The sequence below is a fragment of the Sminthopsis crassicaudata genome, chromosome 2 (genome assembly GCF_048593235.1).
Source record: "Sminthopsis crassicaudata isolate SCR6 chromosome 2, ASM4859323v1, whole genome shotgun sequence".
In the NCBI taxonomy this organism is placed as follows: Eukaryota; Metazoa; Chordata; class Mammalia; order Dasyuromorphia; family Dasyuridae; genus Sminthopsis; species Sminthopsis crassicaudata.
This window is the reverse complement of record NC_133618.1, coordinates 656,512,418-656,540,249: the sequence shown is the minus strand read 5'-3', so window position 1 is coordinate 656,540,249 and position 27,832 is coordinate 656,512,418. Positions and strand designations below refer to the sequence as shown.

The 27,832-nt window shown below is 39.2% G+C and overlaps 2 protein-coding genes across 12 annotated transcripts in view; both read right to left on the bottom strand.

Annotated features, from left to right (window-relative positions):
* The window catches only part of CFAP70 (cilia and flagella associated protein 70), a 67,504-nt gene extending 49,194 nt beyond the window's left edge, over window positions 1-18,310 (bottom strand). For 3 of the 8 annotated variants that reach the window (XM_074296834.1, XM_074296842.1, XM_074296841.1), the window contains exons 1-9: window positions 17,466-17,696; window positions 15,047-15,167; window positions 12,330-12,516; window positions 10,181-10,279; window positions 9,944-10,023; window positions 7,060-7,236; window positions 6,359-6,541; window positions 5,574-5,668; window positions 2,211-2,310 (exon numbers count right to left, since the gene is read on the bottom strand). In XM_074296834.1, the coding sequence (XP_074152935.1) occupies window positions 2,211-2,310; window positions 5,574-5,668; window positions 6,359-6,541; window positions 7,060-7,236; window positions 9,944-10,023; window positions 10,181-10,279; window positions 12,330-12,516; window positions 15,047-15,109 (984 nt within the window). In that variant the 5' untranslated portion in view covers window positions 15,110-15,167; window positions 17,466-17,696. Of the gene's footprint in view, window positions 1-2,210; window positions 2,311-5,573; window positions 5,669-6,358; window positions 6,542-7,059; window positions 7,237-9,943; window positions 10,024-10,180; window positions 10,280-12,329; window positions 12,517-15,046; window positions 15,168-16,916; window positions 17,016-17,465 lie in introns of all 8 variants that reach the window. The other 5 variants (XM_074296837.1, XM_074296838.1, XM_074296835.1 and 2 more) reach the window with 5 other exon arrangements.
* Window positions 18,311-18,930: 620 nt separating this feature from the next.
* Window positions 18,931-27,832, bottom strand: part of ANXA7 (annexin A7) — a 31,055-nt gene continuing 22,153 nt past the window's right edge. For 3 of the 4 annotated variants that reach the window (XM_074296850.1, XM_074296851.1, XM_074296852.1), the window contains 4 exons: window positions 22,662-22,832; window positions 22,503-22,578; window positions 20,795-20,907; window positions 18,931-19,377 (listed from right to left, as the gene is read on the bottom strand). In XM_074296850.1, the coding sequence (XP_074152951.1) occupies window positions 19,255-19,377; window positions 20,795-20,907; window positions 22,503-22,578; window positions 22,662-22,832 (483 nt within the window). In that variant the 3' untranslated portion in view covers window positions 18,931-19,254. Of the gene's footprint in view, window positions 19,416-20,764; window positions 20,908-22,502; window positions 22,579-22,661; window positions 22,833-27,832 lie in introns of all 4 variants that reach the window. The other variant, XM_074296853.1, reaches the window with a different exon arrangement.

Sequence of the window (27,832 nt, the reverse complement as noted above, 5' to 3'; positions counted from 1 at the left end):
CAGCTCTTTCAACCAATCTTTATATTATATAACATCAGCCCTTCAGTGTTCTTATTACAAGTTTCTGAATGTTCTCATTATTTTACTAATGTGTAAGGTGTTTCCCACGGTCATGACAATATCCAAATAGAAAGAGGGTTTTCCTATGGATGGTGAAGTCTTCTAGAAAAGCTCCTGTGTGTGGCTGACCTTACTGATGGAATCAAAGTATCAAATACTAAATGTTCTCCTCAATATACTCTGTAACTTCTCAAAAGAGATAAGGCAAATTATTTAGTCTGGAAAAATCACGTGGAAAGAAGAGGGCCTATTGTATAGAATACAACACATAACTAGATGAAAGTATATCAATACATATCAGTTTCTTCTTGTTATTCAGTCATTTCAGTCATGTCCACTCCTCACTTGGGGTTCTCTTGGCAAAGATTCTGGAGGGGTTTGTCGTTCCTTCTCCAGTTCACTTTATAGATGAGGAAACTGAGGCAAACAGGGTTAACTGACTTGTCCTGCATCACACAGCTAGTAAGTGTTTAAGGCTAGTTTTGAATTCAGATTGTCCTGATTCTGGGCTCAGCACTTTATTCACTGTACTACCTAACTGCAGACTTCAATTATATCCCCTCTCAACAATTTATCTTTCAAAAGCAGAAATCCTAATTTTAAAAATCTGTTTTTCAGATGACATGTGCCCATCCATTTCTTTGATCATCCTAAATCATGTGAGAATTAGAAATTAATTTTCCATTTATCAAGGCATTTTAAACTTTGAAAACAAAGACAGATTAGGAAAGAAGCGGGAGTTTTCCTAATGTAACACTTATTCCTTCATAGATTTCTCTTCCAAATTTCAGCACAGCATTCAGGATAGTAAAATCCAATGTGCTTAAGGTACCTAAGATGAAATGGGAAGAACATCCAGGTGAGATTTCTCAGTTTTTCTTGAAGTTCTAGTGAAATCTTGGAGGTTTTATTGATGTGATTTATTCTCTTCCCTTGTCAGGAAGAAGCTATTATCAGGTAATTCCCAGACTTTCTAGGAAGGAACTCTTTATCAACCCTTATGGTCCATCTCTCAACCTGTGGGTATCTTTAAACAACCTTTGAGATAATAATTAGCACATCTTTAGAAAGGTCTAAGACCTGGTCTGCCAGGTGCTTTCTGTCTGGTTCCTTGACCCTGTCCTCTTCAGTTCATGCCTTTGTACCTAAAGTTAAACCCTCAAAGCTCTATTTCCTCTATAAAAGGTCAGCTTATGATGAAGATCTTTGCTAAGTTCTTTTCAGGGCTTAGCCCACTATGAAGTTATTCTCTCTCTTTCTCTCCCTCATAGGGCCTTCCCTTTAATGGCGTCTTTCTCCTTATTCTAGCTAAATCTGGTCAGTCTAACCTGCCAGTCAATCAATGGCTTACTCTCAACTCATGGAGTATTTCCTTTCTCCTAGTTAATTCCCCAAGGGAACTTGTCTTTCTCCTTGCTAACTATAAGTTTTCTCAACTTATTTGCAGCAACTAGTGCCTATTTTGTCTGTAATCTATTCTCCTAAATAAATCCGCCTTTTGCCAGAAAGAATGGCCATTGTGAATTTGTCACATGTTTATTTTGAACTAGGTATTGCTATCTCAATCTCATCAATAAACATTATGATTAGATGAAGAAAGACTTAGTTATCAAATCCAACCTAGAATACCAGAACTAGGAGAAAAATAAACACATTGGCATTTGAAGGAAGTAAATTTAAGAAAATAAAAGGAAGTGAAAATTTATTTAATAATAGCAAACTTATGAAGTATGTTACTCTGATAAAAATGTAGACAAAAAAAATTAGGCTCAAAAGGAAGAAAGACAAATATATGGATAATAAATATATTTAAGTTATTAAGGGTAGAATAGTAAATTTCTATTCTTTTAAAGCTGACATCAAAAAGGATAACTATGTCCCTCTCAAAATGTCCTTTGCAAAAAATTTAAAAATAAATGTAAAAATTGGACTTTTATGGAAATGTTTTGTATACCCACAAGTGGTTTCTTAATTATGGCTGGGGATAAGGGAGAAAACCTAGAACTCAAAAATTAAAAAAAAAAAAAAAGTCCTTTGATATCAGAATTAGAGATAGAATAATGAACTAAATAAATAATGAACTCAATATGACAGGTCTTATGTTATATAACAGCATTTCCCATTGTAAGCAAATTGACTTGAAAACATACCTTATCAACTTTTGCAGATTTCCCTTTGATCACAGGAATTATGGGAACTCTTGTCATTTCCACGGGCCAGAAACGGCAATCTGCAATTCGTTTCTGAAAACTACAAGACAAAAAAGAGACAGCTATGTAAAGCCAGTTTTAGTAAAGTTGATTTCTCTTCCTAAGCTTTCTTTCTGAGTTGGCTTATTCACTAAATCTGTTTTCACACTGGTGGATGAGGTTGGGGTGGAGGTGAGGTGGGGGGAAGAGTTCTTAGGAGAAGGGTTTGGCCACCACCAACTCATGATTCTAGGGAAAACTCTGGAGGGTAGCTATTCTCCTAAACTTTAGCTCCCGAGTCCCTACCAGTGTATTTCCCATTTATCAAATCAACCATTTAACTCCATTAACTCAATCAAAATATTTACTTTAAAAAAAAAAAAGGCAAAGCAATAATAATTATAACATAATGCTCTACCCATAAACCTGAGATGTGTTCTGCCATCATTATATACAATGTCCATGAAACAGAATGAACACCAACTTAAATTGTCACTGCAGTGAGAAATATGTCTAGGAAAATCATGTGCCCAAAATCACAATCCATAATCTACATATACATATCATACATAAGTCCTACATCAAAGAAAAATAAAATACTGCAAATATCCAAAAATAACCAAGGAAACAAGTCAGGATCACACAAAACCTGGTGGCTTCCATTACAGAGAAGAGGATTATTTTGGAATACAATAATCTAACAGACAAAAATATAGATTTGCTGCCAAGATTAATTTTTCAAGGAAAGCTGAGTATAATCCTTCAGAAGAAAATTTGATCTTTAATGGAGAAGAGGAGGACAGAAATGTTTTTTTATTTATTTATTTTTTTATTCATTTTTCCAAATCATTCCCTCCCTCCCTCCACTCCCTCCCCCCCCCCTATGGCAGGTAATCCCATACATTTTACATGTGTTACAATATAACCTAGATACAATATATGTGTATAAATACCATTTTCTTGTTGCACATTAATTATTAGCTTCCGAAGGTATAAGTAACCTGGGTAGATAGACAGTAGTGCTAACAATTTACATTCGCTTCCCAGTGTTCCTTCTCTGGGTATAGTTATTTCTGTCCATCATTGATCAACTGGAAGTGAGTTGGATCTTCTTTATGTTGAAGATTTCCACCTCCATCAGAATACATCCGAGGAGGACAGAAATGTAAAGAATTTCTGATGAAAAAGCTAGAGCTGAGTAGGAATTTTGAAATATGAACATAGTTGTCAAGAGAAATCTAGAAGGGCAAATTTATTTTACCAATTGGAAGGGAAAGTATGATAATATAGAGCTAATATTCCATTACAAGGAGAAACAAGTAAAATATCAGAGCCCTAATGTCTTCATAGGGTACTGAGTTATATATATATTTTTTTAAGTGTTGGAAGAGAAAGGAAAGTAGAAAAAAGGTAGGAACAAACTGTTGCTCATAGATAAAGTACTTGAGAAGACCATAAAAACATGGAAGGAAGAGCAGAGGAAAAGAAGTCATGAGATGAATTCAAGTGTTATCTGAGACAGACAAAAGAGGGTTGAATATACACATAATTAAAGAGTTTAGCACAGAAATACTTCCAGAATTCTGAGTTGGTTGTGCCCATGTCCTTCTCCTAAGAACTTTCCCCTCACCTCACTTTCATCCCAGCCTCATCCACCAGTGTGAAAACAGATTTAATGAGAGAGCCAACTCAGAAAGAGAGCTGAGAGAGAAAAATTAATCAAAGCTCAAACAGCAATAGGGAAGAGGAAGGAGTTAAGAGAAAGGAGAATAGTGGTTGGGAGGGAAGAGTTGTAAGCCATATAGACTTTCTAAAACTGATGGGGAAAGAATGAAAAGAAAAAAAAAAAAGGAGAAAAGAAAAGGAAAGAGAAGAGAAAAAATGATTCTAAATTTAAGGGAATGACTTAGATTGCCTTTTGAAGAAGCAGAAAATGCTTCAACAAATTGTGAATGTGTAGATAATGGAAGATTATTGTTGTTTAAGAAATAGAAAACAGACAATTTAAAAGAATCCCAGATAATATGAATTTGATGAAGAATAAAATGAGTAGACCTGGAAAAAAGTTAGTCAAGTGCAACATCATAAAGAAAAAAAAAACTTTGAAAAACTTAAGAACTCTGATCAGTACATAACCAATGTCGTCACTCTCTTTTTTTAAAATAATATTTTTAATTTAAAAAGCAAACTAAAAATATATATTCTGTAATTCTATCAGGAATTGGAGTCAAACCCAATGACAATAGCTTATGGTCTCTTTGCTTGTCCTTTTTTTGAAAACTGAACCACTATTTGCTCTTCTCCAGTCTGCCGGGCATCTTTCCTGTTCTCCATGATCTTTCAAATATTATTAAAATTTAGCATCAGCAAGTTTTTTCTGTCCCTTCGCATGAAGTTGATTTGAGCTCCAACCATGTCTTTTAGTTGTTTTCTCTTTATGTTACTTAACAGTAAGGTGAGGGATACAAGATAATAAATGAATGAATGAATAGCTAGCACTGACACAGAAGCTACTACTATGTGGCAAGAACTGTGCTAAACACTATAAATATGATCTCATCTGATGCTCACAATTCCAGGAGGTGGGAGCCTATTATCATCCTCCTTTTATCATTGAGGAAACTGAGGCAGACAGAAGTTAAGTGATTTTCCTACAGCTTGTGAGTATCTGAGGCTGGATCTGAACTCAGACCCCGTGTACCACCTAGCAGCCCAAACATGTATGTATGCACATTTTTGGACATGATCACTGTGTGGCTTCATCTTCTGTGACTTTGTTATTTTCTTTTTTTTAATAATTGGTGGTAGGAAAGAAAAGAGTTTGCAATAGTAATACCAAAAAAGAGCTATTGAAAAAAAAAAAATTTAAACGGACAAAAAAAGAACAGAAAGCACAGTTTTTAAAGTAATATGGAATTTTTTATATACTTTAAAAATGTGATATGGAATAGACATTTATGGCTTAATAGAAAATCCTCTTTTTGCATTCTGCTATATGTATGTTCTTTTTGTTTGAGGGTGTTTAAATTCAGAATTAAAAATTAAAATTAAAAAAGAAAATAGCAACAAACATACTGTGTTCCAAAAGAATATCCTCATATTCCATGGTCTTGCAAAAATTAGAGACATCCATTGAGATACACATATACAACAAACATTTGCTAGAATTCTTTAAGCCCAAATCTCTACCACTCAATCTAGCCTTGCCCTAAAAGGCCAGGAACTTTATGAGATAGGAAGAAAAAAACAAAATTCAAAATAACTTAATGGCCCCGAGAGCTAAATCAAGTTAATACAGATTTGTTTCTTAGCCAGATACATTACTTGGCAACTGCTGGAGGATCAAGGTAGCAGCGACTTTCCAAGTCCCAAACGATTCTTTTCTTTGTAATTTCTGCTTGGTTTCTGAATTCTTTGTCCTAGAAAATGACCAATTTGGAGGCCTCAGTCTACAACTGCCAAGACTATGTGCCCAACATAAATTAACATCTCTGTCCAGGGTCCTTCATAGCAAAAGTGAAACTACATAAAATATATGCAGGAGGCAACAGGATAACACGGTGGAAAGAGTACCAGCTCAGGAGGCAGGGGGACCCAGTGACAAATCTGCTCTCAGACAACTGACACTTATTGGCTGTGTGTCACTTAATCCTGATTACCTCACCAGAAGAGAATGAGTCAGAGAGAGAGAGAGAGACAGAGACAGAGGCAGAGAGACAGACAGAGAGAATATAAATGTATGGATATGTGTGCATATATATGTGTGTAGAGACAGACAGAAGTGGGGAGTGAAGGAAGGGAGGGAGAGCATATGACTGAAGCATGAATTTTTCACAAGAATGATCATGGGAAAGAAAAGGCAAGTGTCTATGCTCAGACTGATATTTATCCTTTCTATTTACCAACTCCTTTATTAAAAAAAAAATAAAAAAAACAAGTCCTTAAGCTTTGGTGATAGATCATGGATCTGTAATTCTGATTTGGCTGTGACTAAGTAGATATTTTAGGGAGTTGACTGATACACACAGAAGTTAACTAATTAATGTATGAGGTGGCATCTGAGTTCAGGTCATCCTTTGCTCATCTTCAACTGATTCAGCCTTTCTTACCTCTGGATTGTTGAGTTCACCATCTTCCTCAACATAAGGACCACCAGTAATGAAAGAATCAGGAATGTACTGAGCTCCCGGTGCCAGGATGTTGGCAATGGGCCACTTTTTGGGCCGGGGTACCTGTTCCCTTTCTCCACCAAGCTTTAGGATTCCATTTCTGAAGAATATGGGATAGTCTTTCTATAGAAAATAAATTCCATTTTTAATAAAAAATAACATTATTAAAAGGAAATTAATTTGCAATGGAAAAGCATTAGAAGCTTTTTTTTTTTTAAACAAATAAAGGAATAAATAGAGGATGCTCATTCCCCCACTGTTATCTTCCATAGTTCAAACAAATTGAAAATGTAAATAAATATAAAGTAAAAAATATTAATGGAGCAAACATATGTAAACAAAACCCACAAATAATTATAGGGATAGTAAATGTAGTTGAGACATTTAAATAAAAAATTAATGATATTACTTAGGTTAATTGACTAATTTAATTCTATCCCAATCAAATTAACCAAGAGAATGTTTTATAAATCTAGATAAAAAAAAATGAAATTCATTTGGAGGAATCTGAACCTAGAGACAAGGCCATTTATTAGAAGAAGGCATTTCTTCTTGGGCTTGTAAGTAATAACTATGGGCAGAAACATAATATAAATGAGACAACATTCATACCTAAATGAAATATAGTGTCACATCCTTACCTCTCCAACTGATGGAATTTGCAAACCAACCATGTAGTTTTGTTGAGGTCCTGTGATCACAAAACTCTCAGGCACAGAATAGGCAGCCTCTAAAGTCACCTTTAAAAGGTTCCCACCCAATATCTGGGCTGTAGTCAGTAATGCCTCTGAGACAGATACTGTTACCTCAAGACAACACTGGAAAAAAAAGGTGAAATTGAAATAATCATAATAATGCTTTACATTTGTATGTTTTTAATCCAACTGATCTCACCAGGACAATCAGGATGGCAATGGGGAGTGAGACTTCAATCACACTAATGAGGTCCAAAGGAGGCAAGAGCTGCACGGAAAGAATAGACAAGCAATGAAAGAGCAGGGGATGCAGCGGGAGAGGGTGTTATGGTAAAGACTGAGTATCGGACGGAGGCAGGCAGCAATGGGGAACAGAATGGGTAGAGATTAGAGTTGGGAACTCTTAGCAAAATGGACCTGATGGACATGGAATAGTACCTGGGGGACAGGAGTTTGGAATCTCATTTTTATAGTTTAGGAGGGAAACTAACTTTTTTCTGTGTCACCTGAGAGTTACTACCCTAACATTCATGTCATCTCAAACTTTAAAGTGAACAGATCTACTTCATCTCAAGAATTTCCAGTAACACTTAGGGTTTTGCTAGTCTGGAACTTGCCTGAGATTTACATATCATAGGCCTAGATGGGTTCCCCTGACTCAGCAAAGCTTCCTAAGATATGATTTTTATATCAATATATGATATGATTCACAAATTATGCTCCTTTGATCTCGAATGATCTGTAGGTGATTTCTAGGTTCCCCTTTGCAATCTTATTTCCTCTTATTGTTCCTTTATACTGACTACTCCTAAAGTTGCTTACTATACTAACTCAAAGGGGATTGTGGGAAACAAAATATGATAAAAATCTCGACATATGGGATCTCTCTATATTTACAACTATTTTTATTCATAATTCTTTGACTGCTTATGTTTTAATGACCATTAATATCATTTATTGAGATATAGTGGGATAACTACAAAATGGTAGCACAGCAAAAATACAAAAATAAAAAACTCTACTAAAAGACTTTTGAATAGCAAGTTGCAATAAAACTGCTGTGAAGGGTTGATCTATTGCCTCTTCCTCCCCCACCTTCTTTCAACCAAAAAATTAAAGGGGAGACAAACTGTAGGTTTGGGAACTCATCCAGAAGATCTTGGTGAGTGCCAGTAGAGTATGGCACTGCTTCCTGCTGTAGGCCAAGCCTAACTTAGCTCCTTGTAGTCTCAGGGCAGGACTGGAATACATGAAATATTCATAGACCATAGAATATCCAATACAAAGTTTACTTGACAATAGAAAGGAAATTCAATTATGATCTATCCACTGGTCCAACCCCTGTCTGCCTCCTCACTGGTCAGGAAGTAGGACCTAGACAGAAGGCTATATTGAGGTGGTTGGCAATCAGGACCCCATAAGAGTAGAATAGCTCAGCTTCCCAGAGGCTGAAGTGATTCTCCAGGCAACAATTCTAGACCCAAACTCCTAGACCAATCAACTCACAAAGAAGCGTTCCCTTCCCATTAACAAAAAACTAGTCTAACCTTTGTGAAACAGACATTGCTTCTATCTCACCCCAGCCCTTGGTGGCAAGATCTTAAAAACTTTCTAGAATACCTTCTACCATGACATTATAAGGAAAGACAAGTGGGAAATGGTTCACAATACAATTATTTTCTTTCTTTTTTTTAAACTTTGGCTACATGTATTTTTTTTCCTTTATTAAAGCTTTTTATTTTTCAGAACATCTGCATTGGCAATTATTCAACATTAGCTCTGGCAAAACCTTGTGTTCCAATTTTCTCCCCTTCCCCCACCCCCTCCCCTAGATGGCAAGTAGTCCAATGTATGTTAAACATGGTAGTATCTTAAATCCAATATATGCATACATAATGATACATTTATCTTGCTGCACAAGAAAAATCAAATCAAACCAAAAAAAAAATGAGAAGCAAAATAAAATACAAGTAAACAACAACAAAAAGACTGAAAATGCTATGTTGTGAACCATATTCAATTCCCACAGACCTCTCTCTGGGTGTAAATGGCTTTCTTTATCTGAACAATTGGAACTGGTCTGACTCATTTTATTGATGAAGAGAGCCACATCCATCAGAATTGATCATTATATAATCTTGTGGTTGCCGTGCACAATATTTTCAAGAATCCAAACCATATTAGATTCTTGTAAAACAAAATAAAATTTCATTTAAAAAGATTAGTAAATAAGATTAAACAAATTGCTGTTTAAGATTACACAGTAAACTTAAAAGTATTAAAACCCCTCTTACTATTATTGCACTACAAGAAAAAACAAGCAGGATGTTTTCAGAAAAACCTTGAAAGACTTGAACAAACTGATGCAGAGTGCATTAAGAAGAACCAGGAGAACACTGTACACAATAACAGCAATATTGTACACTGATCAACTATGAAGGAGGACTTAGCTATTCTCAGCAATGCAATGATCCAAGACGATTCCTAAGGACTAATGATGAAAAAATGCTATCCATCTCCAGGAAAAAAAAACAACAAACAAAAACTGATGGTGTCTGCATGCAGATTGAAGCATATTATTTTCATTTTATTTTTTCATGGTTTGTTTTTGTTTTGTTTTGGTCTGTGTCTTCTTTTACAATATGACTATTATGGAAATATGTTTACATGATTGCACATATATAACCTATATTAAATTGCTTTACCATCTTAGGAGGGAGATAAAAGGATGAAATAAAAATATTTGGAACTCAAAAATTTTTAAATGAATGTTAAAAATTGTTTTAAGTGTAATTGAGAAAAAATATCATTTTATTTTAAACCCACTCACTTTGGCTCCTGGTCGAAGATTCTCTAAGGGTGAGCCAATCACAGGATGCAATGGGGCCATTATTTCAAATGTGCATTCTCCTGTGAAGGCAAAGAAGATTAATTAAACTCAGAAAAGGAAATTCCAAGTTAAGATATTTAGAGGCAGCAATGTATCATGTTTGAATTTTGCTTTTCAGTGGATTTAAAATAAATGTACTTTATTATATTTGGCTTTTGTTAAGTTTTTATACTTGACCTTCTAGCAAAGGAAGAAGGTCCACAACAGCTTGACCCAGAATTATAGTCTTCTCCTCTTTCTGTTTCTTTTCCTTTGGTAAAACTTCGAACACAGTCACTAGGATAGAAAAACACCAAATATGAAAAAAGGTCCTAGGTCCACCATTAAGTAGCAGAAAGGCTGTAAGATCACCAGAAGTGTCTGGGACAAAGGAGAGCTGTCTTCAATATGAATGCAGGATCCCAGTGTCACTGATTGTTTACTCTTATTAGACAATATGATACCTCTCCAGGAGCTATCTCTTATTCACCTTTCACTGAGCAGGGATTTCCAAACTGTGTGTAGTGAGGGCACACCATTTCTTATGAAAACAAATTGTTGTATTCCTCCATTACTTTTTCATAAAATGAGCCCCCCATTCCTAGGTTATATTTTTTCAAAGATACAGGTTTGGGTTTTTAGACAGGAGTCAGAAGAGTATATTGTACATAACAAAAATCAACATACAGAGAAACATAACAAATAGTACTTTTAACTTTCACACGAGTATTTTTAAACTTTGAGTTTATAGATTTCATGTTCAAAGGAAGCACAGAACAGGAGAGCACTGCTCACCTATGCTGGGTGCCTGTAAAAATAGTGGTAAAAATACCACATGGGCTGGCACAACAATAGTTGTATTGCATTCACTAATCAGCTGGCCATTAGTATTGCTTTTTTAAAAAAATTTCATCTGAATCTTGTTTTTACTAAAAAAGGGTATATAGACTCAATAAAGTATATGGAGGAGTATATTTGTGGGAGCTATATTTGAAAACATGGGTAGGCTCAGTGCAATAGTTTTATTATAAATCAGCTATATAAACATCTGAAATTATCTACCCAGTAGTAAAGATTTAGAGAATTTATGGTCATATCAAGAGCTGAGTAGCAGAAAATAATTCAGTAATAAAGTTTTCATCAAAGAGTCTCTGGTAACATAAAGGTCAAGTTATTAAAGAGCAAATTTAGGATTAAGGTAAGGAAAATCTTCCTAACAATTCCAAAAGTGGAATGAGCCATCCTGGAAGATAGAGGACTTCACCTTACTGGAGGGTTTCTAGCATGAACTCAAAAACCACTTGTTGGGTATGCTGATGAAAGTCTTGTTCAACAGGAGAAGTTTGCCTAGTTAGGCTCTGGCATCCCATCCATCTCTGAGATCCCTTCTGCTTTCTGAAAGTCTGTATTCTGATTCTGAGAACAGACTGGACTGAAGGAAGCAATGGAGGGAAAAATCACATGCTGGGTTTGGGGCAATAAGACCAGAAGCTGATAGTTATTTTGGTAGGAAAGAAAAAATCATAGGCTTGGCTTATTATAATAGTAAAGAAACAATGGATAATATTGAGTGAGTAAGATGCTATATGCACAGATACGGCTCTATACTTGAGTGCTACAAAAATCAATCTGATATCAAAGTGTCCTTGAGATTAGTAATCAGTGAGATGCTCCCACTTCTGCCAGAAACAGACGCGGCTCAAATGTGTACAAACTGTCCATAGATCAATAGGACAGGATGTTTGACTTTCCCTATCATGTCCACTGAGTACCTTCAGATCCCCGTCACAGCCAAAAGTCATGATAAATAAGAGTACTTGGTGTACCTTGTGATCAGACTGTGCCATATGTATATGAAATATACATATTCCTGATTCAATGTGCTATATACATATGTATATATTTATATAAAAACACACACATATATGCAATATGGTTCCTGATTCAATGTGCTATATACGCACACAACACATATGTAATATGGATCCTAATTCAATGTGCTATATGTATATGTAATATGGCTCCTGATTCAAAAAGAGAATGCTGAGCCACGATGCTCTATTCTCGTATAAATGGAAAAGAAACTTTTCTCTATATTGTCAGTGGATAGGCAAGCACAAATTTGGGAATGGCTACCAAGAACCATTATAATTTTAAGGATGTAGGGGAAAACAGTCCTTCAACATGTTTCTTGATTTCCAATGTATACAACCCTAGAAGGTGGCTGAGAGATGGCAACTGTGGTCTACTTTGGAAATGGTGTGTAGCCAAGATAAAATTATTATTGTTCTATATGGGCCATGCCATTTATATTTAGACAAAAATATTTAGAACCACAAAGACTTACAGAACACAGGTTTGTGGGCAAGGTCATCTAAAGTATTGGCTCCATCAGAAGTGAACTCAAAGCTGCTGGTAAAGTTGTATTTTGCTGTCCCTTCAGAAGAAACAGTAATTTTTGAAGAGTCTCCCAAAACTGCATTATTAAATTCTGCCCGAACGAAGGTAACTGGAGCATCCCCTTTACTACCTTTCTATTGGAGAGAAACATAAACTTGTTACAATCACACCCAAATGGCACTTTTGCCATCAAAAGCACAATTCACTCATCTTCCCTTTTTCTGCCAGCTCCACATGAGTATATGTGCTTGGCATTCATATGGGCACAGTAAACACTACTTTTACAAGAAAAAGTCACTTTATTCTTTCAGGTTATAGTTCAAAGGATCATGGATGGTTAAGGTGAAAGGATATTAATGTTCATCTAAGTGTTTAATATCCTCATTTAGAAATGAAAAAAAAAAGAGGCCTTAGAGGTAAAATGACTTGACCAAGCTCATATAAACAGTAAATGACAGGGCTGAGATTTGAATCCAGTCGCTCTGACTTCAAGCCAATGCTCTGGAATCATTACAAGTAGGCAAATCCAAGGGGCCAGATGAGAAAGAGATGCTCTTTTTTAGGAGAATAATTAGATGATATCAACTGTTACCCAAACTTTCTCTTATTTGATAGGCTTATAAATGTCAGAGCTAGCAGGGTCCTCAGAGGGCCCCTCCCGATTTTGCCTGGGGAACAGACTGGGTGGAGAAGAGCGGTTTCTGAGCGCTTCTTCTGTGCCGGGCACTGGCCTAAGTGCTGGGAGACCCGCACAAAGGTGGCCCCTACCACACACCTCTCTCCAAAGGGGAAGCCCCCGGCAGTGTCTTCCGGAGTGGGAGAACTCTCCCCATTATTAGTTTATTCTCCACAAGGAACTCCCATGTGCTGCCTGTCCTCCGTCTGAGACCCAGCAGAACACTTAAAGCCACCCCTTTCCCCCAGGACAGGCCCCAAGCGCTTCGAGGCGCTATTACTTTGTTCCTTTTGCCCTTCTCGGGGCTGAGCATCCTTCCGGCCGCCAAGGCACAGACCTGGGAGACCACAGAACCTTGGGGCTGGCCGGGCCTTCCGCGTGCTGTTCCCACTCCTCACAAAGAAGAGCGTCTCGGACCAACAGAGGGAGGTCATTTGCGGGGGCCGCCAGATCCCCGCGGATGGGCAGCGCGCCCTCCCCCTCCTCCCCCAGCAAGCTGCCGGCTCCGCACGCCGGGCGGCTCCGATGCGGGGAGGCGCCCGCTGACCAGCAGCCCCAGTCCGCTTCTTTGCCGCTCCTGCGCCCCGGCCCCAGTTCCGCCGCCCGAGGCTACGAACAAGTCTCCTTCTCCTACCACACAGCCTTTCAAACACCCGAGGGCAGCTGTCACTTTCACCAGTGAAAGGTGGCTAACTGCCCAGACAGGGGGGGAGTCCCGAGGCAAGAAGCCCCGAGTTCAAGTCCAGCCTCGAGAACCGAATAGCTGTGTGATCCTGGACAAGTCACTCGGCCTTGTTTACCTCAGTTTCCTCAACTGTAAACTGGAGAAAACACTAGCAGCCGGCTTCCAAGGTTATTGTTAGGCTCGAAAGAGATAATCATCAAGTTCTTACAGAATCTGGCACATATGCATATGGTGCTTAATAAATGCTGGTTCTCTTTCCCTTCACTGAATAAATCCCCCAAACACAGGGCCTTTCCCATAGTGAGTGCAAGCTTATTTCTTTTTATTGCACTTCACAGATATTCTACTTTTTTACAAATTGAAGGATTGTGGCAACGAGCATGTCTCGGTGCCTTTGTTCTCCTAGGGCATGTGCTTTATGTCTCTCACATTTTGGTTATTCTTGCAATATTTCAAACTTTTTCATTATTATCATATCTATTATGGTGATCTGTGACCGTGAACTACTATCAGTGATCAATGTTCCCATTTTAATTGTTTTGGGGAGCCATGAACTGCTCCCATATAAAACAGCAAACTTAATAAATGTTACTTGGTCTGACTGCTTCACCAGCTGGCCATTTCCCTGTCTCTCTCCCTCTCTTTAGGTTTCCCTATTTCCCGAAACACGATAATATTGAAATTAGACCAGTTAACCAAACAGCGGCTTCTAAAAGAGAAAGAAAAAGTCAACCGATGTGGCATATTTCATTGTTGTTTTTAAGAAACTGTTGAGACCACCTCATCCTTCAGCACTCTGATCAGCCAATGATCATTGACTTGGAAGCACAACCCCTCCACCAGCAAAAAGTTTATGACTCACTGAAGGGTCAGATGGCTAGAATGTTTTAGTTATAAAGAGTTCCCTTAAGGCATATGTACATTGTTGTTTTAGACACGATGCTATCGCACACTTAATAAGCTACGGTATAATATAACTTTTATAAATACTGGGAAACCCTAAAATGTGACTTGCTTTTTATTAGGGTATTTGCTTAATGGCAGTGGTCTGAACTGAACCCACACCCTCACCAAGAGATGCCTGAGTTCAGTCAGTGCTTTTTCATTCATTCATATGAGATGAATTAGATCCCCTTTGCTATCCCAGCGATCCTGCTCTGAATGTATCTGGCTAAGAAATGACTGACAGGGAGAATCAGAGCCTCAGCTAAAGGTTCCAGCTCTGTCTTTTCACAGAATTTCTTAGCCATGAGAACGTGAGGTGCTCAAATGAGAAACATGAAATTGTCAAAAATCACTTTACCAAGTCATATCCATCCATCACAGTGATCTGTACTGGCTTGCCAGCTGCGGATGAGGTGTCCATAGTGGTAGCGGAGCTGAGTTACTCGGATTAACCTGAACACATAATATTTTTGTTGTTCCTACAAAGAGAAGGAATAGATGTTTCTTGTAATACAGAAAAGCTATGAAGGAACTTGTGTTGTGACACAATTCTTAAGGCGATGTTGTCTTGAGGGCCCTTGGAATCATTTCTCTTTATGCTTGTTTTACAGCTCTTTACCCCTCTCCTACTTTTTCTAGCAGCTGGGTAGTGTTTCAGGAAAGGGAGTAGAGGAAAAGAAAATGACTGCCCAGCTTGTGGTCTTATATACATATAAGGGTCTTATATGTGGAATTAGTTTTAAAAATCCTCACCCCAACAAGACAATAAAAAACCTGTCCTACTTCACATAAGCCTTCAGTAATCCTTTCTTGATTTTTTCCCTTTACAGCTGATTTTGATATTCATTTTTACCTAGGCAAAAATATTGGGGTGGGGATTATACATGGTAATCTATTCTGTATCCTCAGAGAGGTGATTTTTTTTTCCTATATAAAGGCTAAGAATTATCTTTAATCTCTTTCTACCTCACTTATTATTTCAAGTCAATTACTAACTCCTGTTAAATGAATCTCTGTAATATTTCCTTAATCTGTTCTTTCTTCTCTATTTTCTTTGCTACCATACTCTAGTACAAGCTCTTATTACCTGGACTATGGTAATAACTTCCTAACAGGTCCTCTCCCTCTATTCTCTTCCCTCTTCCTGCCTAATGTTCTTTATGCATAGATTTAGTCAAGTCATTTCTTTGTTAAAATTTTTTCAGTGGTCATTGCCTAGCAACTAAAATTAAAGTTCCTCTGCCTGGCATTCAATGTGACACTACTTTACCTTTCCAGCCTTATCTCATACTATTCTTTCCAAATGCTCCAACCAAACAGAACTACTCTGTACTCTGTGGTACTGTTCTTATCATTCCCTATGTTTAAAATCTTGTCCCTACTCTTTATCTTCTGTAAATCAAATGCCACTTTCCCCCTAAAGCCTGTTTCTTTGACTCTTGGTTCTATTAATCCTATTAATTTTCTGGAATGTCATTCTTCTTCACCCATGTCTCCCTGTGGAAATCTCACTTATTTTTCAAATCCCAGCTCATATACAGGGACTTCATAAAGTCTTTCCTGATCTTTTTCAAACAGATCTATGATTTCTTCCTCTTCTGGAGCCCAGAAATATTTATCCCAACCTCTTTTTCCAGCATTATCATATGGTAACTCATTTTACAGGGGAAGCTAGATGGTTCAGTGGATAAGAGTGTTAATGGAGTAAAGAAGATCTGAATTCAAATCCAGCTTCCAACTCATCTCCAAGGGCATGAACAGAACGACATATATGTGTATATGTATGTATGTGTACATAAGTATATGTGTGCATATGTATATACACATGTTTTTATGTATGCAAGAAACAAGACTTGTGACTTAATAATGCTGTTAATTCTCCCAGTAAGTAAATTCCCTGCATTAATGATAGAGCACCAGCCCTGAGGTAAGGAGGACCTGAGTTCAAATCCTGCCTCAGACATTTAATAGTTCCTACCTGTATGACCTGGTCCCTTAACCCCAATTGCCTCAGGGAAAAAAAAAAAAAAGATAAAGGAGGGGGAGGAATGTTTATTTAGCATCCCTAGGTTTGCAAAGCACTTTGTAATTGTCTCCTCTTACGATCACAATCACCATGGGAGATTTTGGCATCTTAAGAAAGGGAAGCAGAATGAGGCAATTTGTGATTTGTCCAGGGCGACATAGCTACCAAGTGTCTGAAGCAGGATTTGAACTCATCTCCTTGCCTTGAGGTGCTACACTCTACCCACAAGAAGTCACCTCGGGGCACAGCACAGTTAAACAATTTTACTCTCCGGGACTCAGAGCTTGAATGGAGCTTTCTCCTGTAATAATAATAATATTATTATTAATTTTATTATAAGACTAATATATTAATATTATATATAATTATTTATTACGTCATTATGTAATTATATTATATACTTATATATTATAATAAAATTATTATATTATATATAATATCATGATAATATTATGTATATTATTATATAATATTATAATTATTCTTATAATATTAATATATTTATAATAATATTGATAATATTAACTCTACATAGCACTTAGTACGGGCCAAAACTGTACTAAGCTCTTTACAACGACTTTCTCATCGGATCCTCACAAATGGGAAGATTTTCATTTTACAGATGAAAAAACTGAGGCACAGAAGTTCAGTGATTTGCCCAGAGCTCAGAACTAGGAAGAGACTGGAGGCGAATTTGAACTCAGGTCTACTTGGCTCCAGGCCCACCCCCTCCCCCACCCCCTAACCCTACCCAGGAGGACTCTCCGATCCAGCGCTAAGTACAAGGCCAGGAAGGCGGGGTCCCGGACGCCCGTGACCCTCCCACACTCCCGCGCGGGGCGCTGGGTGCAAAGGGAGCGATACCCAGCCGGCGTATCCAGCAGGCGCTCCGGAGCCGCTCCGTCGGCAGCCCCGGTGGCTCGGGGGCTGCGCGAGGTCAAGGCGGGAAGGACAGCAGTGACCGAGAGGCACTCTGGGTGTCAGGAATTGCGGGCGGGGGGCCGATTAAGAGGATCCGAACAGAAGGACTCTCCTCTTATCGGGTAGAACTGGAATCTTAACGCTTCTTTGCTGCTATGGCAACTATTCGCAAGTCTCGCGAGACGCCGTTTTTCTCGCGAAACTAGGCCGAACCCCGAGCAAGCCTGGGTCTTTCCGCATGCGCGGGGTTGTCTGGACCACTGAACTTTGTGGTCGCCGCCGCGGCCTTTCGGGGTGTTCTAAGACCGAGCGGGCCCTGAAGCGTTAGGCGCGGCCTGCACTGCATGGACCTCTCAGATTCCCGGGACAAGGCTTTCTCACTGAAATCATCCCTTCCCCGCGTGACCCCGGGGCGCTGGAGGTGGAAATCCCAGATTTAGATATGGAGGCCCGCCTCTCCTTTTACACATGAGAAAACGGAGTCCCGGAGAAGTAGAGGGACCTGGCGAGGGTCCCTTAGTAGGGTGGAGGAAGTAGGCTTTGAACTCCGAGTCTTGAAGACTCCGAGTTCCGCGGCGCCACCTAGCGGTCGACCTAGTGGTGATCCCGTGCTCCCACTTCCAGACAGGCCCCTTGGTGGAGAGCCCTTCCGGACGCGGACTGGGCCCCCCTGCGCCCGCTGCCGCTCAGCCCCCACAGACGCAGCGTCCCGCCCCGCTCGTGCTGCGCTCCCCATCACCGTCGGGTCCCCCGGCACCAGCTGCTTCCGCCTCGGGCATTTCTGTTCCCGCCCACACCGCTCTCCTGCTTCCCTCTCTGCTCTCTTCTGCACTGCCCACGGGAGCGCGGACCGCGCTGTTCATTTCCATCCTCCCTCGGCCTCCACCGAAGCTGGGCCACACTCAAGCCCCGGGAAACAAAGGCGGGAGCCCCGCTGTGCAGGCCCTGCTGCTTCCCCCAACCAGACCCCGCAGTCTGCCTCGTTTCACACCTTCGCCTTCCCAAGTCAGGATTAAGTGGCTGTTTCAAAGTTGTGCGCTAGGATTCTGGTTTTGAAAAGAACAAGGAGGGGACATTTGTTCTGTAGGTGGAAAATGAGCTTGTAAACAAATTGCCATTTCACACAAAATAAGATGCAAATTACTACAGTGATTTTTAAAATATTTGCATTTTGAAAAGTAGTTGTAAAGTTGTCCCAGCTTTACCCTTTTAGGTGATGGCGGCACCCATAAATGGCCTTTAAAGGCCACCTAACTTTCCCATTGCTTTTATAGTCGGGTATGATGATGCAGGGATACACTGTAATCATGTTTATTTGTTCCATAATCTTGATTTGAATAAGACAGTAGTGGTAAAAGTTATGTTTCCCCCATACAATACATTATTATGACATCATTGTCACAGCATGGCTTGACATTGATTTTGTAAAGAATAAAAATAACATTAGAATTAAGGCAAGAATATAGCATGTGCAAACTAAGCACATTAACCCTGACGCTGTCCTTAATAAAAAGCACATTTGGTTAGGCTACGGTTGATTTTGCTGCATGCAGGATAGTTGTCTTCAAGATAATGAGACCGGATTAATTCTGTTTCTTTAAAAACAAAACAAAATCTTCCTACTGGCCCACAATGGCCAGGAGCAGGCTTCGATAGTCCCCACTGGTGTCACTGGAGATCATCGTGGCCAGGGTCTTCTGATACATCTGTGCAAATGTGTGTTTCACTTGCACAAGATCAATCTGCACAAAAGATGAAGGACAAAACTTAAAAATAAAGGCTGGCATTTATCCTCTTGACCAATACAAGGGCTCTAATTTTAGCTGAAGCAGAGTGGGAAATAAGTTCAGGGACATTTTTCTACTTGTACTTGTTTTATGACTAATACTAAGCAATGAAGGTCTGATTTGTAAAGAACAGTAATTATACAGATATCTCAAAAAATGTTATTACATTTTCACCTTAAAAGCCTTTGGATTTAGGGGGCAGCTAGGTGGCGCATGGATAGAGCACCAGCCTTGAATTCAGGAGGACCCGAGTTCAAATCTGGTCTCAGACACTTAACATTGCCTAGCTGTATAACCCTGGGCAAGTCACTTAACCCAAGCCTGGTTGGGGGGGAGCCTTTGGATTTAGAAACAGCTGAAGCAGATTTTTTGCACAAGTTTTTTATATTAGCAAAACAGTGGTACATCAATCTTTCACCTCCCTACAAATTAATGCACATCTCTATCCCTCTAGGGGGTAGCCTCTCAAAAGTATGGCTGTTATCAGAAGTACTTTTTCCACAATGCTATTTGTAAGGATGCGGTTCCCGCAAAACAAGAGAAAGGAATTGTAAGGGTCCTTTAAATGGGCGGACACAGCGCAACAGGAGATTTGAGTGGTCCAGAAGTATTCTCTGTGGATATTAGGACTGCCCTGTAGGTGGGATCTTGGCCATACTGAGATAGCTTTGTAATGGGTGTCTCTCTCGCTGATTGGCTGTGTGTGACCTCACAGGCCCTTTATAAACCCACTGCAGACAGCAAGTCGCTCTCTTTAACTTGGCGCTTTTTAACCTGGCTCCCTGAGCCAAGTGGATGGATAGCCCAGAGAGGTAAGAAGTCTGGTAGTGAACACGTGGATCTTCAGACCAGGTGTTCATTAGGGAACTAACAAGTCAGGGCATTATGTGAGTAGGTATAATAAAGGCTTTTAAGATTAAATGTGGCTGTTCTTGAGTGCGCTACCGGTTATTAAACTATAGATTCAAGAAATCGTCATCAGAGACCTTTGAAGGCCTCAGAGGCAGCGAGCCGGGTAGAGTTGACACTGCAAAGGTCAGTGATCAAAGGTACTCTGTTGGGCCTAGGACAGACTGGTAATTGTAACTGCCAGGAGGGCATGTTACAGCTATTCTCTATGTATGAATCACAGCGGGCTGTGTCTCTGCAAGGCCAGTTAAAATTCTCTCTAGGCAGGGAAGGTGAATTAACATCCTTGACCAGTGACCAGCTAACAGTCACAGAGAATTTCCCCAATGTTTTATTGTGTTAACTTTCCATGACCTTGACTCTGTAAGAATCTCAACTGGCAGCTTTGACCTAAAGGGCACCAAATGAGGAATCCATCAAGCTGGAGTGTGACATAACCAGGTGGAAAGTTAGAAAGGCTTACTTCACTTCGGGTGACAATGATCCTCACAAGGGTTGAATCATCTGTGCCAGCCCCTTTCATGGAGTAGTAGAGCCGCTCAGCAAAGAAGGCTGGACGGTTCAAGGCACACTGCACTGTTGAGCAAAAACCACACAGAGTTAGAGAGATACTCCATATCTATGCACAAGAATCTGACCTCTCCTACTCCTAGCTCAGCTACTTCCTTTGTCTGCTGTGAATTATGTCCTTTCTTCTTTTATTCAATATTGCCCCCCCATTCTACATGTTCTCATTTACAGGTTCCCTCTTTCCCTGAAAGTACCCTTTAGCAAATATGTCCCTGTTCCTCACAGTTCTGGATAGAAGATGCTAATTTTATATCTCAAGGCAGGCAATCTGTAGCCACTGCAAGTAAAGTCTTATTTAAAAGCAACAGCAACACTGGTTCTAAAAGCTACAGAGATGTAAAAAGTACATTGTTACTACTGTCTGTGTCTGAGAGCTAGGTATAAGGTACGCCCTGGGATCTAAAGGAGAGAATAGTGAATTGAGCAGTAACAAACCTGGATTGGTCTCCCAGCTTTTAAAAAATTCATTTCCCAATGTATTTGGGTAAGAGAGAAAGGCTGTCAATTCTTGGAATAAAACTGCCAGAACATGGTATAATTTCCTGTGTTTGTGGTCACTACTCAGAACTTGGAAAGCTGAGCCACATCTTACACTCCCATCTGAGGCTTTCTCCTCAATGGTTTCAAAGGGCCAAGACCTGGGCTCAAGATCAGGAACTCCTTGCCAGAAAAGTGTATGTGTCTGGTCTTTAACATATTGGCAAATCATGGACTCAACTATGAATCCAGTAAAGCCACCTTTGGATTAGCTAGGGACTAGGGTAATTTTCTTTCCTAAACAGTTGTTTGCAATGTTACTAGATGATGCAATGATAATTCTGGAAACTGAAACCAGAACAGATCAGAAAGGGAATGAACGCAATGCACCTCACAGTTTATAAAGCAAAATAGACAAGACAACATAAACTGAATTAGAGCTATCCTTCAAAAACAAAAACAAAACAAAAAAAAAAACCGCAGCAGCAACAAAAATTGTACCTTGAGGCTAAGATACTATTTTCAAAAAGGGAGGGTGTTGCTCAGAAGACAGGACGACTTACCTCCTATTTCCATTGGCAGAAAGAATTTACCACTTGTGTAGAGTATTAGCTATGACCATGAGATGATATTTATAAAGATACTCTTTTCTGAGTGCTGAGGCTATCTTTAGTAACATTACCTCCCTCAATTCCATTCTATTGAGTAGAAAAATTCTATTCCTGTCTTATAGAAAGGTCCTGAACATCAGAAATTGTTTTTTAACGACAGCAATTTTTCAAAAGCAAAAAGACCTCCTGGCCAACCTGTGGATATAATGAAGGCTTGTGTATATAAGGAACTTATAGTCCCCTCAGGAGTAAGTATTTCACATTAAAAATTGCCTTTACAAGTCAGAGTGAAAGTCCATCCTCAAAGCCAAAAAGGGCCAATGACTTCACGATTAAATATCAACAACAATTCACCAGGACTTCTATACAAAACACAAGGCTGGCCATGAACTCTGCCCAGACACTTTACAAAGAAGCTCTCCTGATAAATTCCCATCTACTGATAAGAACAGAGAAGTATAAGCCCCATTCTCAAACAAAAACAAAACAAAAAGCAAAAACACAAATGCTTACAGATTGTCTTCAAACCATTTTCTACATTTCCAGAAAACTCTCGGCCAATGCTACTTAACAAATCTCGATTAGCAATCTGCAAATAAGAGTTAGAAGGATTAAAACATTTTCACATTTCAAACATAACCCAAGTCTTAAGGGGGAAAAAAAGACTCATACTCTGGAATAGGCGTCCATGGTAGCTCTTAACTGAGGGAAGCTTCTTGTGGCAAGAACCATATTGAAGGAGGATTCATCAGTTCCCAATTTCCCCTCCCCAGCTTGATAAAGTCGCTGAGCATCTTCCTGAGCCATCTGATGATTTACATTCTGGTTTTCATCACGATTACCCTGACAAGGAAAAGGAGAAACAAGAAATACCAGGATTGTATTTTTAAAGAGGACAATGCCCTGATCATTTTTTAGTAAGCTGCAATTACTATGTGGCAGGTAGTGGGGCTACAAATACAAAAAATGAAACAATTCTTATTTTCAAGAAGCTTATATTCAAAAAGGGAAGATGTGTGCACACACAAGTATATGGAGAGGAGCAACTAAGTGACACAGTGGATAGAGCACCTGTTAGGTTCTTACTAAGTGCTAATGAGATAATGAGATATTAGGTTCTTACTAAGTGCTAAGTCAGTACTTAACAATTCTCCAGTTCTGGTCTTTACTAGGAGTTCAACCCCTTTGAATTCCTGGGGAAGAACTTGCATGCTTAGGAGGAGCAAGTTCATTGGTTGAAGTAACTTTTCCCAGAAGCCCTTGCATTATCCCACGCCCATTCTCTGGGAGGATAAAAGAGGGCAGCTCTGGAGGAAGAGAAAGTTTTTGTCTGGACGAGATTTGAGGCTGCTCTCTTCAGGAAGGGAAGTGATCGGCAGCTTCTGGAGACAACAGCACGTTACACTAGTGGTTTTCCATTTCCTTCTCCAGCTCATTTTACAGATAGGGAAACTGAGGCAAACAGGGTTCAATGACTTGCCCAGGGTCATACAGCTAGGAAGTGTCAAGTGTCTGAGACCAGATTTGAACTTGGGTCCTCCTGAATTCAGGGCTGGTGCTCTATGCACTGCACCACCTAGCTGCCCCCTTTCCAACATAATCAACAGAGGCTCAATAATTCACTCTCCTGATTCTTTCTGTACCCAGAATGGAAGGGAAAGAGCAATTAGGTGCTTCCCTTGCTGATGGATTATTTAAGAGCACCAGTTCTTCAAGATATGTTTTTGTTCTGTCTCTCTGAGTCCAAAGATGATTCTTTGTGGCAAAGAAAACAGAAGCAAATTAAGAATTGCAGTAGTTACAAAAGTGACACACTGGATGGAGTGCTGGGCTTGGACTCAGAAAGACCATGTTCAAATTTGACACTTACTAGATGTGTGAAATGGAAAACTACTAGTGTAACGTGCTGTTGTCTCCAGAAGCTGCTGATCACTCTCTGGGAGGAGATCTGCTGTGTCAACTCAAATCTCTCACACAGATTCTTTTTCCTGTAGAGAGCCGACTTCCCTTCCTGAAGAGAGCAGCCTCAAATCTCGTCCAGACAAAAACTCTCTCTTCCTCCAGAGCTGCCCTCTTTTATCCTCCCAGAGAATGGGCGTGGGATAATTCAAGGGCTTCTGGGAAAAGTTACTTCAACCAATGAACTTACTCCTCCTAAGCATGCAAGTTCTTCCCCAGGAATTCAAAGGGGTTGAACTCCTAGTAAAGACCAGAACTGGAGAATTGTTAAGTACTGACTTAGCACTTAGTAAGTACCTAACATCTCCCCCTTTCTTTTGATTTAGAACATAGGGTGGTCATGACCTTGAAACATAAATCCATCAATATGGGAGGCATTACACATAATTACATAGATTACATAAACACATAGTAACATAGTAACATAACACATGCTAGAAGTATATAACAAATAACATGATCAAATAATCATAAATTGAGAATTTATAAATGTCCATAAGTCCATTTTCCATTAGTCTCATCTTGTGTTAGGAAATCCAATGATTTCTAAAATGCAAGGGCTTCTGGGAAGAATTACTTCAACCAATAAACTTGCTCCTCCTAAGTATGCAAGCTCTTCCCCAGGAATTCACAAGCAAAACTCCCAGTAAAGGCCGGAACTAGAGAATTGTCAAGTACCGGGTACTTAGCACTTAGTAAGACCCTAACATCTCATTATCTCATTAGCACTTAGTAAGAACCTAACAAGTACCAGTCCTGAAATCAGGAGGACCTGGGTTCAAAGCCAGACTCAAACACTTAACACTTCCTAGCTGGTGACCCTGGGCAAGTCACTTAACCTCAACTGCCTCAAAAACAAACAGCAAAACAAGCTTATGGAGAGAATAAATCCAAGGTAAATACAGTAACAGAGACAGAGTACTTACTAACAGTTAAAGAGATCAGGAAAGACTGAGCTGTGTCTTGAAAGTAGAAAGCTTTCTAGGAAGGCATAAGGAGGAAGGGCATTTCCAGCTAGGTAGAACAAAAGTAAAGAACTGGGAAGTATAGTGTCATATGTGAGGGAACCAATTTTGGTAAGACTTCAGAGTGCAAGAAAGAGATCAGTGTCCATTGAAGGTAGAAAGACATGTTGGGACAAGTTTGTAAAGGGTGTTAAAAGCTAAAAAGCAGTTTACATTTGATCCCAGAAGCAAATAAAAAGCCACTAGACTTTATTAAGAAAGGGAGTAAATGGTCAGATCTGCACTAAAGGAAAAATATTTTAACAGACTTACGAAGGAAGAACTAGAATGGGGAGAGCCCTGAGGAAAGGAGACCAATCAGGAAGCCAGGACAATGATCTAGAAGGGAAATGACAAGAATCTGAAATAAGGTGGTAACTGTGAGTGTGAGCAGAGAAGGGTCAGAAGAGAGATGCTGCAGAGGAAGAAGCAGCAAGATGTAACATCTTGGATATGTGGGGGTGAGGGAGAATGAGTTGAGAAAAATGTCTTGCTGACAAAGCTGGGAAGTTAGTGGTGCCTTTGACAAAAATAGAAAAGTTTGGGGGAGGAGAGATTGAGTTTTGCTTTGGACAACATTGAGCTTAAGATGCCTCTAAGCTATCTTACTTAAAATGTCCAAAAGGCAATTAGTGATTTGGAATTAAACTTTGGGGATAGCCTGGTACTAAGTAGGTAGATCTGAGAGTCAGTCACACAGAGATGACAATTAAAACCCATGAGATTTGATGAGGTCACATAGCTTTTGAAAAAGAGCTTTGGGGCACACCCACGGTTAGGGTATGTGATCTGGATCGCGAACTAGCAGAGGAAATTGAAAAGGAGCAGTCAGACATGGAGGGAATAAACCAGGAAAGAGGAGTGTCAGAAAACCTAAAGAAGAAAGAGTATCCAGGAATAAAGATAGCTACTAGTGTCAGATGGCGCAGACAGTTAAAGAGGAATAAGGTTTGAGAAAAGACCATCAGATCTGGCCAAATAAGAAATGAATAATAACACTGACGAGAGAAGTTTCCAATGAGTGATGAATGTGGAAGACAAAATGAAGAGGGTAGAGAGTGAGAGGGCAGGAAGCAAAGAGTTTGGCTGAGAAAAGGAGAAGAGATAAAGGGTGATGACTTGAGGGTTTGACAAGGTCTAGACACGGTTTTTAATGACACAGGAGACACAGAAATGCTTAAAGTGTGAAGGGAAGGAACGAAGAGACAGAGAGAGATCAAAGACTAGAAAGATGGGGCAGCTGAGGTGGCCATCTTTTAGAGAAGATGGGGAAGAAGATAGAATCGAGGGCATATGTGAAGTAGTTGGCCTGGGGAAGGACAAAGGCCAATTCCATGTCAGAGACTGGGGAAAAGAGAGAAAGAATAGTGAGTGTTGTCAAGGAAAAAGGATAAGGGGAGAACATAGGCTAATGTCAAATGGCTTCAATTTTCTCAGTACAATAATAGGCAAGGTCTTCAGGACTAGGAAGGGAAGGGAGAATGTGGAAGGCTTGAGGGAAAGGAAGGTTTGGATAAACTTCTGTGGGGAATGAAATCAGAGAGGAATAAAAGGATTGCCTTGCTTCAATGGGGACCCAGGCAGCACAAGTTACTTACTACATTAAGACTTAAGAAATATTAAAAGTTAATTCACTTGTACATGTTTAACATGGGTTAATTGGATTACTAATTGGATTATTTGCTGTTTAGGGGGAAGGTGGGGATAGAGGAAGAAAAATTTGGAACACAAGGTTTTGCAAGGGTAGATGTTGAAAACTATCCTTGCATGTATTTTGAAAAATAAAAAGCTATTATTATTTAAAAGTTTTTGATCAAAGAAAAATGTTAATTCATTGAGTTCCCCAACATAACTTTCATTTCTAAAGAAACTATATTAGAGAAATAATACCTGAGTTATAATTTTTACATAACTCCATCACCTAAAAGGAAAACACCATAAAGGCATTAAAATGAAGAGGAACAGCAATAGCAAGATTGTGCAATGATCAACTATGACAGACTTGGTGTTTCTCAGTTGTTCAGTGATCGAAGGCAATTCCAATAAACTTTGGAAAATGCCATTTGTACCCAGAGAGAGAACTATGAGATTGAATTTAAATTAACACATGCTATGTTCACTTTTTCCTTTTTCTTCTGTTTTTTTTTCTTCCCATGGCTTTTTCCTTTTGTTCTATTTTTTTTCTCCCAACATGATTTACAAGGAAATATGTTTAAAAAAACCAACATGCATGTATAATCAAAAAAATGAAATAGTAACTAAATTAAATATTAAGCTGGATTTATCACATTTATACAATGCCCTCAAAAAGATGATTATAACCCACTTATAACTGTCAAGTCTATGTGACAGTTGGCTATTTCTCACATAAGATCCACATGAGTTCTCTACACAGCAAGAAAATGCCATTGGATGGGTATGACTTCACCTTCTAACTGTTATTAGCTTTGTAACCACCTCAGTTTCCTCATTTGTAAAATAAGATAAACCTGTAGTACCTGGTATTGGAGTTTCTTCAGGATCAAATGAAATAATGTTTTAAAGTGCTTTGCAAACCTTCATGTGCATACTCAAACAAACAAAAAAAAAAAAAAAAAAAAAAGGAAGGAAGAAAGAAAAAAAAAAGAAAATACTAATGGATCTCAAGGACTATCCATCAGTTCTGCCATACTTTTTCTATAGAAGCAGCCTCTGTCTTTCCCCCTTTATCATAATTCCTTGTTTGTAGTGTTTTGCATCTTGTTCATGCCCACCATGCCCCTGCCCTCTGAATAGTTCTCAATTTCAGTTATTTGGAGACTCTTACAACTCACAGCCATCAGTTCATTACTAGAATACTGGCATGGATCTTTGAGGAAGAAGCTTGAGGTTACTGAAATT